The following is a 15,239-nucleotide window of genomic DNA, read 5'->3' on the forward strand; positions in this document are numbered from 1 at the left end:
GGGTCAGGCTCAGGGTTGGGGGCCGGTGATGGGAACACTGACCTGGATGTTGGGCCAGGGTGGTGGGGGCTGAGACCAATGGGGAATATTTTGACCTCTGGGGTTTTACTGCGGAGTAAAGTCAGATTACATCAGTCCTACAAAGACCTGTAAGGCGCTATGTCCTGTGCCATTTTCACCAATCTTGTGACGCACCTGTATGACCTCATTCCCTTCAGCTCTCTCCACTCAATGTGTACCAGTCATCCTGGCTGCCTTGTTGCTCCTAGAATGCCCCAGGTATATTCCTGCCTCAGGGCCTTTGCATTTGCCATTCTCTGCCTGAAACACTCTTTCCCAGATATCTGCATGCTATTCTTCCCTTTATTCAGATCTTTACTTCGAAGTCACATTCACATACCAGATTTCCTATCCTCCCTCTCTTCAGACTTCATTTTTCCCTCCTCAATATCTATTCCTAACAATTGATCTTACTTATTGCGATCTATTTCCATTAGTATGTCAGCTCCATGAGGACAGGGACTTCTGCCTGGAATTCACTGTTACAGCTTCAATATCTAGTGCACCAAAGTTTTCAATAAATGGGGGCACCTGGGTGGTTCAGTCCATAAAATGTCCAACTCCTGGTTTCAGCTCAGGTCATGATCTCAGGGTCATGTGATCAAACCCCACGTCAGGCTCCACATTCAGCACAGAGTGTGCTTCAGATTCTTTCTCCCTCCTCCTCTGCCCCTCCCTGCTTGTGCTCTCTGTCAAATACATAAAATGTTTTTTAAAAAAGTTTTCAATAAGTATTTATGAATGATCCCAGCAGGAGTGTTGATATCTTTTAATGACGGATTATTTTCATCCATTATGTTATTTCTTACTAGAAATACTAGGAAGGATCCCGTTTTTGTTTTAAAAAGTTAAGTCTAAGCAAGAAGACAGCACACAGCCCTACTTGACCTGGAGGGGTGACAGGGCGCCCCCTGGAGTTCAGTGTGAGGTAGTGGCTCCCCTCACACCTTGAAGGAGTATTGCGAGCACTTCTCTCTGAGGAGGAAGGATTTCGAGTTATTTAACTTTATTCCTTTTTACTAAGCTGCATTTTGTGATTTTTCTCCAATAACAGAATAATGATTGTGTAGTAAGTTTTTTGGCTTAGTCAATAGAGTATGCAACTCTTGATTTCAGGGTTGTAAGTTCGAGTCCCACCTTGAGTGCAGAGATTACTTAAAAATAAAGACTTTAGAAAAATTAAAAAAATAAAATAAAATGTTTTTTAAGTGCACTAAACCAAAAAAAAAAAAAAAGAAGAAGAAGAAGTCTACTAAACTCATTGAAGTATTTTCGGTATACTAGAAAAACACTGAGTGTATAGTTTACCACAATTTTAAAATTCTTTAAAGTGTGCTGAACCTGGGGCACCTGATTGGCTCAGTCAATAGAGCATACAGCTCCCTGACCTTGGTGTTGTGAGTTTGAGCTCCATGTTGGGTGTAGAGATGACTTAAAAATAAAATCTTAAAAAAATGAAAACATAAAGTGTACTGAACCTTAAAGTGTAGTGTTATAACTGGAAATTATCATAATGAGAAAAAAAACTAACTAGCATTAGCCCCATTGCTTTTGTTGTATGTGAAAACCAAACGAAAGGCTCCTTTTAAACCCTCTTATTCTTTAAAACCTCTCTCCTTTGTCTGCTTTCCCACCTCCAGGTTTGTACTCTTGCAATCTCTGACCCATAAGTTTTAACCCAAGCCATAAACGTGGTTCAATGGCTCTTTCAGTGAAAAACAAGAACAAGATAAAAGGAATGCTTTCACATGCTCATGATACAGTCACAAGGATCAACCTCGAGAGGCTTCATGTGAATCACTGGCACAATGGCACATGAACTTGTTCTGAGCCTAGTGGGTTGGTCCCTGACCAAGGCAGATTCCTAACTTTCTTGGCCTGAGTGAACATTGCTTCCCAATAGAAGCATTAGGGAACTACAGGGATGAAACCTTCCCTCCAGGGGCGCCTGGATGGCTCAGTTAGTTAAGCATCTGCCTGCAGCTCAGGTCATGATCCCAGGGTTCTGGGCTCGAGCCCTGAATCAGGCTCCTTGCTCTGCGGGGAGCCTGCTTCTCCCTCTGCCTGCTTGTGCAGGCAGAGCTCTAAGGAGCTCTGAGGCTCCCCCTGCTTGTGCTCACTCCCTCTCTGACAAATAAATAAAATCTTAAAAAGAAAATAAAAGACACCTTCCCTCCAAAGAGTCCTGGTTCCTTGAGGTGCACGAATGGGGGCTGTTAGTATTCTCAAGGTGGGGAGTGCACAGGACAAGGGATAGAGTACAAGCCTTCAGGTCAAACAGACCTAGGTTTGTATTTTCACTAGGTGATCCTGGGCAGGACTCCTGACCTATTAGAGACCTCAGTTTCCTCATCTCTAAAATGGAGCTAATAATGCCAGTTCCCTAGGGCTGCTATGAGCTTTAATGAGGAGATGAAGTGCAAGCTCATTATATGAGCTCAGCACATTGTGTTGCATGAAATGATGTATTTGTTCATCAAATGTCATTGTCATGTAAAGTGCCAAGGCAGCCAGGGTGGATGCAACAGGGCAGCCCCGGCCCCATGCAGCTTACAGACCAGTGGGGCAGACAGTCATGGCGTAATCACATGAATACAGAATTTCAGGGGCGCCTGGGTGGCCCAGTTGGTTAAGTGGCTGCCTTAGGTCATGATCTCAGGGTCCTGGGATCCAGCCCATCGGGCTCCCTGCTCAGTGGGGAGTCTGCTTCTCTCTCTCCCTCTGCCCCTCCCCCCTACTTCTGCTCTCTCTCTCTCTCAAATAAATAAATAAATCTTAAAAAAAAAAAAAGAGGGGCGCCTGGGTGGCTCAGTTGGTTAAGTATCTGCCTTCAGGCTCAGGTCATGATCTCGGGGTCCTAGGACTGAGCCAGGAATCAGGTTTCCTGCTAGCAGGGTGTCTGCTTCTCCCTCTCCCTCTGTAGCTCCCCCTGCTTGTGCTCTCTTGCTTGCTCTCTCTTCCTCTCTGTCAAATAAATAAATAAAATCTTGAAAAAAAAAAATTCCAAACTGTCATAAATGCCAAGAGGAGAAAGTCCAAAGAACAAAGAGAGCATATAAACAGGGGCACCTGATTTAATCACTTTTTAACCCGGGTGAGGTGACTACAGATGTAAGCAGAGCGTTTTCATTTTTCCCTTAGTGATAAGAAGATCCGTCACAGGTACAATATACTGAACATTTTATTTTTTTTTAAGATTTCATTTATTTGACAGAGATAGAGAGATCACAAGTAGGCAGAGACGCAGGCAGAGAGAGAGGGGAAGCAGGCTCCCCGCCAAGCCTAGAGCCCGATGTGGGGCTCCATCCCAGGACCCTGAGATCATGACCTGAGCCAAAGGCAGAGGCTTTAACCCACTGAGCCACCCAGGCGCCCCCTATACTGAACATTTTACAAAGAAGGTTTCATAGTGGAGATTTTCATATGATCCTCATACCAGATCTTAAGCAGAGATGACCCTCATTTTACAGAAGGGGAAACTAAGATGTACAAAGATTGTATCTCTTTTTCAAGGGCAGGCAGCTCACTGACAGCTAATCCAACGTTCAGAAAAAATCCAGCAGTCTCTTGCTTCCATATATCTGGTTTTTTCATTAATTCGTTTTCCCTTTAGTATTTTTAATTCTGAAATATAGCACCTTTTCCTTTTTTCTTTTTAATGTTGACATGCAGTTTACAAAAAGAGCATGGGAAAAATAGATGTGCATGGTGTAAAGAACATCATATAACTACACCCCAGACCAAGAACAGAAAACAGAACCCTAGGCCCCCTTCCCCAGAGATAATCCCTATGCTAAATTTGCTTAATCATCCACTCTCTTACTCTTTTTTTTTTTAATTTTTAATTTTTAAAACATATAATGTAGTATTAGCCCCAGGGGTACAGGTCTGTGAATCGCCAGGTTTACACACTTCACAGCACTCACCATAGCACATACCCTCCCCAGTGTCCATAACCCAGCCATGATATCTCTACCCCTCCACCCCCCAGCAACCCTCAGTTTGTTTTGTGAGATTAAGAGTCTCTTATGGTTTGTCTCCCTCCCGATCCCAACTCTCTTACTCTTAAAAACTTTTTTTTTTAAATCATTTTGCATCTCTTATCAATATATTATTGCTTTGCCTGGTGTTAAACTTTGTATAAATGGCATCTTAGTTTATGGATTCTTCTGCAACAGGCTTCTTGCTCCCAACATTTTATCTTTGAGATTATCCATATTGACGATGTCTAGACCTATCATTCATTTTAACAGATAAACAATATCCCGTTGGGTAGTTATACGACGATTTATGTTTATGTTTATGTTTATTATGCATTCCCTGTTAACAGACACACGGAAGACCAGTGTTCTGGTCTTCCAGTCTTCTTTTTCTTTAGGAAGACAAAGGGACTTGTTTTTATTAAAAAAAAAAATCCAAGATGATGTAAGTTTTGTGAATTTAAATTCCAGCCCCTACTACATCCACATTAACAGTGGTGTACAATACTAGGTTCTGTCATTTATGTTAAGCTTACCAACGGCCAGGAACCATGTTAGGAGCTTCACACATATTTTAAAAATTTAATTCTCATAAACACTCCATCTGGTGTCTATCATTATCTTCAGGTGAAAGGACTATTTTATAGGTAGTAAAAGTGGGGTTCCTAGAGGTTAGACAATTTGCCCAAGGTCATTAGGAGAGCCAAGACTGCAACTCAGTCTAATTTTAATGTTTGAGTTTCTTCCACTTTACTCCATGCCTTCACACTGTACTGGAGAATAATAAAAGCTAAATGTAATGACTTACAAGAAGAGCTATAAGTATCTCCTATGTTTTTACATTTTTAATTGTGGTAAAATATAACATAAAATTTACCATCTTATCTCTTTTAAGTGTATAGTTCAGTAGTGTTCATTCTTCACATTGTTGTGTAATCAATCTCCAGAGCTCCTACATTCTTGCACGTGTCTCCTGGGGCACCTTTGCAGGAGTTTCTCTAGGGCATGTTTTATGGCTAGAACTGACGGGGAGTGGGTTTGTACATGTCTGATTTAAGCAGTTAAAGCCAAACTCTTTTACAAAATGGTTGTACCAATTTATAGTCTCATAGGCAGGTTGTTGTTGTTGTTGTTGTTGTTGTTTTAAGTATGTAATACACTTCAATATTAAAAAAAAACAACTTTAAGGGATGTCTGGGTGGCTAAATTGGTTAAGCATCTGTCTTTGGCTCAGAGCATAATCCCTTGCTCAGCAGGGAGCCTGCATCTCCCTCTGCCTGCTGCTCCCCCTGCTTGTGCTCACTCGCGCTCTCTCTGACAAATACATAAGTAAAATCTTTTTTAAAAAATTCAAAAAAAATGTAAGGTCCAAATGTTAAAGGAACAAGAAGATAATTCAGTGAAGAATCTCCCATGCAAAACCACCTCATTCCTTCCCCGAGGCAATCAATTCACCAGTTTCTGGTGATTCTCCTCCCAGAAATATGCCATTGCATACATTTCCCCCTTTTCAACAAATAATAGTATCCTATAAATACTGCTCAGAAGTTTGCTTGTTTCTCTTAACAAACATCATAGATGATATAACCTGGTGGTCTTTGGAACAGGTTTGCTTGGATTCATATCCAGCTCCATTCTAAACTGGCTATGACCTTGAGGGGGTCATTTAATCTCTCTGTGCATTATATTCCTTATCTGTAAAACGTGGAAAGAATCCTAACTCAAAGGTTTTTGTAATAACTAAGTTAATATACTAAAGCATTTAGAAAGATACCTCTTAGAATTGTAACTATTATCAATATAATTACATCAATGTTTTCTCATTCTGTTTTAGAGTTGCTTGGGTAGTCTATTATATAAATGTACCACGATTTATTTTAATCACAATTGATAAACATTTAAATTCTTTCCAGTATGTTAATATTACAAGCAGCACAGAAATAACAAAACAAAATAAAAGAACTCTATCATTTCCCACTCACAGCTCCTGAGTACATCTGTAGGATAAAGTCCTAGAATTGGAACTGCTGAGTCAAAGGTATTATGTAAAATTGTGTTAATAGATATTGGCAAATTGCTCTTAATGGATACATTACAGATTATCATATATACTAACTTAAAGATCTATAGAAACTTTAGAACAGAACAAGATAAGCCACTTTGTTGTCCAGAAGTCAACTGATGCCAGAGAGGGAAAGTGACTCACAGTTAGTGGTGGACTTAAGAGTCTTTTTTTTTTTTAATTTTATTTATTTATTTGACAGAGAGAGAGAGATCACAAGTAGGCAGAGAGGCAGGGGGAAGCAGGCTCCCTGCTGAGCAGAGAGCCTGATGTGGGGCTCCATCCCAGGACACTGAGATCATGACCTGAGCTGAAGGCAGTGGCTTAACCCACTGAGCTACCTAGGTGCCCCTGGACTCAAGAGTCTTAGAAGACTTTAAGATCTTATTCTTTAAGTGTAATTTCGACCCCCCAATGCGGGGCTGGAACTCAGACCCCGAGATCAAGAGTCACATGTTCCGACTGAACGGGCCAGGCGCCCCTGAATCTCAAAATTCTTTGAAGCCCATTTTTACATTTCATTATTTTGTTGCTAGTGTTTGCTTGCTTAATGGTAGTAACTTCCTATCTAATTTCTCATTATTCTTTCCGAATTTTTCCCTGGGCTGTTTTCCTATCCTGGACTGGTCACGAGCGCTGTCAAATGACCCTCGGACCATTCCGACCTGCGTGAGATCTGCCAAGTGACCGATCTTCCCCATCTTCGAAAATGCTGCCCTTGGTAAACTGTCTCTAGGGGAGCAAAGTTCCGTCAGCCACTGCCAGGAGAGCGTTTAAATTACAACTGGGGGAGCGAACCGCAGCGCCGGCGGGTAATGTCACCGAGACCGATTTCGCAAGCGGCTGGTTGATTTGTAATTTATCTGCTAGACGGAAGGAAGCACGCCTCTCGGGAGCGGAGTGGTCATTGGATGGCACGGCTGTCAATCACTAGGACTATAAGTACGGGAGCCGGCGGCCCCTCCCTCAGGAAGGCAAGGAGCGCGCGGCGCGGCGCGGTGTGGATGCGGTGGCGCGAGTCGTGCCGGGGGTACTCTCTGCGGTAATATCTGTTAGTCGGTGGTAGCTGGAGTAGAAAATAGAAGGGAGGTCTCCTCTCCTCTTTTCCCTCCCTGACCAGCAGGCGCAATGGCGGAAGCCGCGGTGACGGGCGCCGGCGGAGAGGTGGTGGTGGCGGCGGCCGCGGAAGGCTCGGGCCCCGCGGGCTTGTCCCTGGGCCGGGGCTTCTCGAGCTACCGGCCCTTCGAGCCCCAGGCGCTGGGCCTCAGCCCGAGCTGGCGGCTGACGGGCTTCTCTGGCATGAAGGGCTGAGGGTGCAAGGTCCCCCAGGAGACACTGCTCAAACTCCTGGCGGGACTGACGCGGCCCGACGTGCGGCCCGCGCTGGGCCTGGGCCTGGTGGGAGGCCATGAAGAGCCGGCCCAGGAAGGCGGCCTGGCGGCGGGGGCCGAGCCCAACCCCACCTTTCCAGCCCTGGGCATTGGGATGGACTCGTGCGTCATACCGCTGAGGCACGGGGGCCTGTCGCTGGTGCAGACCACGGACTTCTTTTACCCCTTGGTGGAAGATCCCTACATGATGGGCCGCATAGCGTGTGCCAACGTGCTGAGTGACCTCTACGCCATGGGCATCACCGAATGTGACAACATGTTGATGTTACTCAGCGTCAGCCAGAGTATGACCGAGGAGGAACGAGAAAAGATAACACCACTCATGATCAAAGGCTTTCGCGATGCTGCTGAGGAAGGAGGGACTGCAGTGACTGGTGGACAAACGGTGGTAAACCCTTGGATTATCGTCGGTGGGGTTGCCACTGTGGTATGTCAGCCCAATGAATTCATCATGCCCGACAGTGCAGTTGTGGGGGATGTGCTCGTGTTAACCAAACCCTTAGGAACCCAAGTTGCTGTCAATGCCCACCAATGGCTAGATAATCCTGAGAGATGGAATAAAATAAATATGGTGGTCTCCAGAGAAGAGGTAGAGCTGGCTTATCAGGAAGCCATGTTCAATATGGCGACCTTGAACAGAACTGCTGCTGGCTTAATGCACACGTTTAATGCACACGCAGCCACAGATATCACAGGCTTTGGCATTCTAGGACACTCTCAGAACCTTGCAAAACAACAGAGAAATGAGGTGTCGTTTGTAATTCATAATCTGCCAATTATTGCCAAGATGGCTGCCATCAGCAAGGCCAGTGGGCGCTTTGGGCTCCTTCAAGGAACCTCAGCGGAAACCTCTGGGGGATTACTGATTTGTCTGCCAAGAGAACAGGCAGCTCGCTTTTGTTCTGAAATCAAATCTTCCAAGTATGGAGAGGGTCACCAAGCATGGATCGTCGGTATTGTGGAAAAGGGAAACCGGACAGCCCGGATCATTGACAAGCCCCGAGTTATTGAGGTCCTACCTCGTGGGGCCACTGCTACTGCTCTTGCTCCTGACAATTCCAGTGCCTCCTCTGAGCCTAGTTCATGAGATGGAATAGCAGAAGTTGTTTGGACCTTAGAGCCTTTGTACACAATCATGAACGATTCTCAGAACTTTATTTTAAGAAGAAATTTCCAAAGAAGGCCGCCTGCATAGTAGTTCCAGTGGCCCTTTCGAGGTGATTTGAATCAGCCCATCATAAGCTGCACATTCCAAGGCCAGAAGTAACATTTTGGACTTCAGGGGAAGGTTTGTTCATCTCATATGTGGAAGAAAAGCAGAAAAACCTCTGTTACTTCTTTCCAAAAGCAAGATAAAGCTATTCTGGTTTGAGGGATTTTTTTTCTTGGCACTGGGTTGATTCATGCCTGCACAGGGAGTGAGGTTATTTGTTAGAATTACATACACACCAAAAAAAAAAAAAAAAAAAAGGTAAATTGCAAAATGATTTAGATCAGAAGCAAATAAGTTTGGCCAATATTGTTGATAAATCTAAATTAAGAGAAATCTTACATTGCATTGTCAAATTCTTTATTAGATTTTTCTGAAGTACTGGCTCTTTCCTGCTCTGGACAAGAATTGAGCAGCTTGTCCAATGACTGGGAAAGGAGGACCTGCGACCATCTCATTTGGTCTCTGTTAATGACGTCTCTCTCTCTAAACCCCTTTAAGGACTGGGAGAGGCAGAACAAGCCCCAGAGCCCAAACCTTGGTGGTCATTAAGATGTTCGATCTTGTGTTGAAAATTCCTGGTGATTTAATCAATAAAGTAATTTCTAGCGAAATAAATAAAAAGGACTTTGTGGAAAAATTCTTGTGGCTAATGTTTGGATTCTTGGAATTCTGACTCTTTTACAGTCTTATAAAATAAACCAATTGATACATGTAGAGTCTGGCAAGTGGAGAGTGCAAATGTTTTCCCAGATTCTGGACAGAGGATTTAACACCTAGATTTAGGTTTGCACCCCTCTCCCTGTGTTGATAGCAAAGGACTCAAAACAGGCATAAAACCCAAGGGCTAGCGGATAGGAGAGGAAAATAAAGGGCCTAACACTTCTTGGAAGATTTAAACTAGGTGGAAGAAGGGTAACTGATTTAGCAGAATAGAGGAAGCCAAAGTAAATGCCTTCAGAGTTGGGGAATACTAACAGGAAGCAAGGAGATGTGCTTTGGAGGTACTAATGGGTCAAGGGTGGGGATAAAGACAGATACTGTTTGAAAGCTTCTATACAGGTTAATTATAATTATATCTTTGAAGTTCATAAACCTCTCCCCCATGTCACATAACCAGATGACTGCCTCTTACCTCTGTAGGTAAAGGGAGGTTTACTTTCTGAAAAATGAATTTTAAAAATACTACAAAGCTGGGGACACCACAGTAAAGGACAGGGGGCCTGACCAAAAATAAGAATAAAGGCTGAAAGAGACTGCCCCAGCCCACTTACCCCTCTTAAAAACAGTGTCTGGGAAGCTTATACTGCCTTTGCTTCTCTGGAGAAAAAGAATGTGCCCAGAAAAAAAGACCTATATAAACATTTGGTGAGCCCCCAGTGAAAATCCCTGTACCAGGAAACCTCCCAGTTGAGAAGTTTCACTCAGGCACATTCTTTTCAATGCCCCATTCTTTTTTTTTTTTTTTTTTAAGATACTTATTTCAAATCTTTTTTTTAAAATATTTTATTTATTTATTTGACAGAGATCACAAGTAGGCAAAGAGGCAAGCAGATAGAGAGAGGGGGAAGCAAGCTCCCTGCTGAGCAGAGAGCCCAACACAGGGCTTGATCCCAAGACCCTGGGATCATGACCTGAGCCAAAGTCAGAGGCTTTAACCCACTGAGCCACCCAGGCTCCCCTCCATGCCCCATTCTTAAATATAAGTGGTCAAGGATCACCAGACATTTGAGGTAAGCCTCTAACTTGAAAAGAAGTCAAAGAAAACAAAAAACTCAGTAAAGAGATAAAACAGGGAGTAGAAGAAGAAAAGAGGTAAAGAAGATAGTGTTCATAAAAAGATAATGAGAATGAAGCATTTAGAATATAAAATTTAGCTAAAGTTTTCAAAATTCAGTACAATACTTAGAAGATAAAGTTGAAGAAATTTATCAGAAAGTAGAACAACAACAAAAAGATGCACAATAGAAGGAAAAAAATGTATGGAAATTAGAGGAAAGCCCGGAGGCTCAACATCTAGGAGGAATTCCAAAGAGATAATAAAGGAAATGGAAAAAAATACATGAAATGATATAAGAAAATTTTCTAAAATTTAAAAAGTTGTAAATACCACATATCTCCTGACTTCCCAGCATAGTGAATGAAACATGACATATATTAATTTTTATTAAATTATAAAATACCAGTAATAAAGAGAAGTTATATATATATATTCCTTTGAACTGCCAACAACCCCATTTTGCAAATGAGGAAGCTGAGGTGCAAAGAGATTAAGAAATTTATCCAAAATTGCACAGGCCAACTGCTAGGCAGTGTGAGTCCAGAGTCCATTCTTCTTCTTCTTCTTTTTCTTCTTTTTTAAGATTTTATTTTTAAATAAACTCCATACCCAGTGTGGGACTCATATTCACAATGGCGAGATCAAGAGTTGCATGCTCCGTGGGCGCCTGGGTGGCTCAGTGGGTTAAGCCTCTGCCTTCAGTTTGAGTCATGATCTCAGGGTCCTGGGATTGAGCTCCGCATCGAGGTCTCTGCTCAGCGGAGAGCTCACTTCCTCCTCCCTCTCTGCCTGCCTTTCTGCCTACTTGTGATCTCTCTCTCTCTGTCAAATGAATAAATAAGATTTAAAAAAAAAAAATTGCATGCTCCACTGACTGAGCCAGCCAGATGCCCCCATTATGCTCTCCTCAAACCATCTAGGTGAGGAGAAGAGCACATAGAAAGGTCTGGCAATAAGAATGGTATCAGATTTCTCAACAGGGAAAAGGAAGCTAAAAGACAATGAGGTAATCCCTTCAAAATCCTGAGGGTAAATTATTTTCTCTGTATAATTCCATACCCAGCCACATCTTACAAATAAGCAGAATAAAGATATTTTTAGACATGCAAAGTGTAAGTGGTTTCATCCCACACACTCTTTCTCAAGAAACTACTAGACAATGTGCTCTAGGAAAATAAGGGGGCAAACTGGGAAAGAAGAAAATGAGGTTCAGGAAACTCAAGCCGGCACAGGAGAAGGTGAAGGGAGGTTTCAAGGTAACAGCTCTACAGCATGTCTAGAGAGCGAGCAGCCTGGAACAGGCACATCACTCAGGAAGAGGAGCCTGAAGGCTCCCAGGAAAGGAAAATGGGCCTGTTTGAGCACTGATACTTTTGATTTTGTGAAAAATTACATTGGAAGGTTAAGGGAAGATGTAAAAAGAATTAGTAACAATTAAATAGAAAACTAGCAAATGAAAAAAAATGAGGCAGTTATCAACTCCAACAAAAAATAAAACCTTGTGTGACAAATGAAATGTAATCATATATAGTATTCAGCAATGAATATTGACATAGTTGTAAATACTAACTACAACAATAAATCAATTTTTAAAATTCAATCAGCTTTTCTCCTACTCAAAGCTCTGAAATCACTTTCCATACAATCCCTGCTACGTATGTCCAACCTCATTTCATGGCACTCGCCTTCCCTCTCTCACTAAACTCTAGCCCATTAGCCTTCCTGTGGAGCTCCAAACAAATAGATATCCTTTGTACTCTGCAGTTCCCTTTATCTGGAGTCTCACCTCGGCTCTCTACCTGGCAGGCTCACCCTCAACCCTGTCTCAGCTCAAATTAAACCTCATAAAACCTTCTCTGACATCAGCCAACACCTACCAAATCTCCAACTCTTCACATCATTTATTGGCTTCACAGCTCTAACCCTAATCTGTAATTACCTTGAGAATGTGTTAGTTTACTTTCTAAGTGTCCCTTTCTGCTAGTATGTAAGCTCCAAGATGCCAGGGGATGTTCCCTACCCCCAGTACCTAGAACACTATCTGGTCCATAGTTAGTACTCAGGATATATTGAATAAATGAGTGAGAGAGTGAGTGAGTAGGATACACATTGGGGACCCTAGCACCCTCAATGTCCACACTTTCCTTGCTCTTGATGTCTTCTAGCAGTGGAGGCTGATATTACCAATCTCTCAAGGCTTTGGAGAAGAAATTTAGGCCTCAGTTCTGTTTGTCCATATACACAGCTCTCTAACTGGTTGGAGTGGACTGTACAAAAGGCGGGGGGCTGCCTGGGTGGCTCAGTGGGTTAAGCCTCTCCCTTCAGCTCAGGTCATGATCTCAGGGTCCTGGGATTGAGTCCTGCATCAGGCTGTCTGCTAGGCAGGGAGCCTGCTTCCTCCTCTCTCTCTCTCTCTCTCTCTCTCTCTCTGCTTGCCTCTCTGCCTGCTTGTGATCTCTCTCTATCAAATAAATAAAATCTTTAAAAAAAAAGGGGGGGGGATGAGGAAAGCATCCCTGGCCTGCATCCTCTTAGTTAACCTAGAAAGGGTTAGGGGTTGACAGCAAGATAGACATCCATCTTTTCCTTGGGGAGAAGCTGGGCAGCAAAACAGAGGCAGCAGGTGGTGGAGGGGACAGGACCTCAGGTAGAAATCAGAACAGAATCACAGAATCACAGATAGAAGTAAGGAAGGTGATGGAAGAAAAGAGAAAGAAAAGGAAAAGGAAGCCAAAGGCAGAAAAGAAAAAGGAGAGGACGTTGAAGATAAAGGAAGAGAAAGAAGATGAAGAGACAGGACAGAAGGACAGAAGAAAAGGCAGTAGCAAGGTCACCTAAGCACATACCCAAAATATTGAGCTGCCTCTTTTACACTCTTGTGGGGGTAGGGAGATTTCTTTCACTTGTTGAGGAGCACTGGGGGGTGCTGGTGAGCTTCAGCATTCACCTTTCTGGGTGATCTCAGATAAGTCTCTGGGCCTCAGTTTCTTCATCTGTAAAACAGGCACAGCCATACCCACCTACTGCAGAAAAGTCATGGAGGGGATCCCATGAGACACGCTGTTATAAATTAGTATTTATTAGATCTATTCAAGTATCAGGCCCTGGAGAAACAAAAGCCTGACACTGCTTCTGTTCCTCAGGAGACTCAGTCTAAAAGGAGACACCCATCATCCCAAAATCAAGACCAAGAATGGTAAGCGCCATATGGACTAGAGTGGATTAAGTACTATAGAAGGTCAAATATTTCCTTTTTGGAGGAAGTTTAGGAAAGCTGCCAAGAGGAGGTGGCTTCAAAGCAGGCCTCTGCAGAATGAGTAGAATTTGGGTTTGGATATGCAGAGAAGGAATGGGCATTCAATATATGAGCAAAATTAGGGAGGAGGAGAGTGGGGATCATCTGGCTGGATTTCAGCATGGGTTTAGGAAAATAAGACTGGATACATAGACTGGGGAAGGACTTCTCTCTTTCTCTCTTTTTCTTAAGTAAGCTCTACACACAAAGTGGTGCTTGAACTTATGACCCTGAGATCGGGAGTCACATGATCTACTGAGTGAGCCAGCCAGGTGCCCTAAGAAGGTCTCCTAAAGGTGTTAGGGACTCCCCAGACTGAATGGGCTAATCTAGAGATTTCTCAAAGCCTCTGTCATGACTCCCCCTGAAAAGCTTAGTAAGAACAAATATTTTTAATTATAGTGCATCATTTCTGCCATCCCCCAGTTCAAAACCAACAGGGTCAATGGCTCTACCTCCAATAAGAACAGCACTGTGATACAAACTAAATACACATTGTCCCAGCCCTCCCAGCACACACCTGAAGGGTCGTTGGAGAGCCCCATTACATAGATAGGGAAACTGTGACTCAGAGAAGAAACAATCTTCCCAAAGACATTTGTGCTTGCGTTCCCAATCACCTGATCCTTAGTTTGCCAGGTTCCCCTACCCCAACACCAACCACTCAGCTTATGGGTCTCTGCTACTTTGTTCTCCAATCACCGCAACCTCCCCCACTCTAGGGTTTCTCAAAAGCTGGGATCAGTTGCTCATGGTTGGCTCCAGTTGTGAAGGCAGCCAAACTCTTGCGTAGCAGAAGGACAGTGTGTACATGCTTATGTTTGCTTGTCCCAGCCTGCCCATCCTGTCATTAAACATTTATTAGGGAATAATAGTTGGAAAATAACTGGGAAAACACCTTTGGTCGAAAAGACTAGGGCACCCAGTCCCTAAAGGGATACGCTTGTAAAGGTTAATCACAAATGTGAACCAAAAGCCAAGACCAAGCACATTGAGGCCCTTACTAAAGCAGGGAGGTTGGGTTGCTAAAATGTGTCTGGGGAGAATGCAGAAAAGTGAACGGATGTGGGGATGAGGGTACAGAAAAAGTCTGCATGAAGGGTCAGATCATGGGGCCAATTGTAAGTTCGGGTCTTTTCCCTCTCCCACATGAGGGTCTTCCCCACCCCTCCAACAATGTGCTGTGTGTGCTGGAGCTGGGTTTGCTTGGTCTTCCAAGGACAATGCCATGGAGCAAAAAACTGGGATGTTCTGCGGGATGCTTGACAAAAGCTTAACAAACCGGTCAGGAGCTCCAAGGAGGAAGGCAGAGGCAGGCCCGCAGAGACTGTCTCCTCCTTCCTGTCAATCACCAAGGACCATCTGACCTGTGTTCTCTACAAGTCCTGGTTCCTGACTTCAAAAATCTGAGTTGCAGAGGACTCCTGAGAAAGCTGTGTTTTGCATTCCAGTAAAAGACCT

The 15,239-nt window shown here is 43.5% G+C and overlaps 1 protein-coding gene across 1 annotated transcript; it reads left to right on the forward strand.

Annotated features, from left to right (window-relative positions):
• The first annotated feature begins 7,097 nt into the window (after positions 1-7,097).
• SEPHS2 (selenophosphate synthetase 2) lies at positions 7,098-9,345 on the forward strand. The gene has a single exon (XM_032842615.1). The coding sequence runs from the start codon at positions 7,231-7,233 to the stop codon at positions 8,578-8,580; it is 1,350 nt and encodes a 449-aa protein (XP_032698506.1). The 5' UTR covers positions 7,098-7,230; the 3' UTR covers positions 8,581-9,345.
• The last annotated feature ends 5,894 nt before the right edge of the window (positions 9,346-15,239 follow it).

The sequence above is a fragment of the Lontra canadensis genome, unplaced genomic scaffold, assembly GCF_010015895.1.
Source record: "Lontra canadensis isolate GAN:19392208 unplaced genomic scaffold, GSC_riverotter_1.0 scaffold132, whole genome shotgun sequence".
Classification (NCBI taxonomy): domain Eukaryota; kingdom Metazoa; phylum Chordata; class Mammalia; order Carnivora; family Mustelidae; genus Lontra; species Lontra canadensis.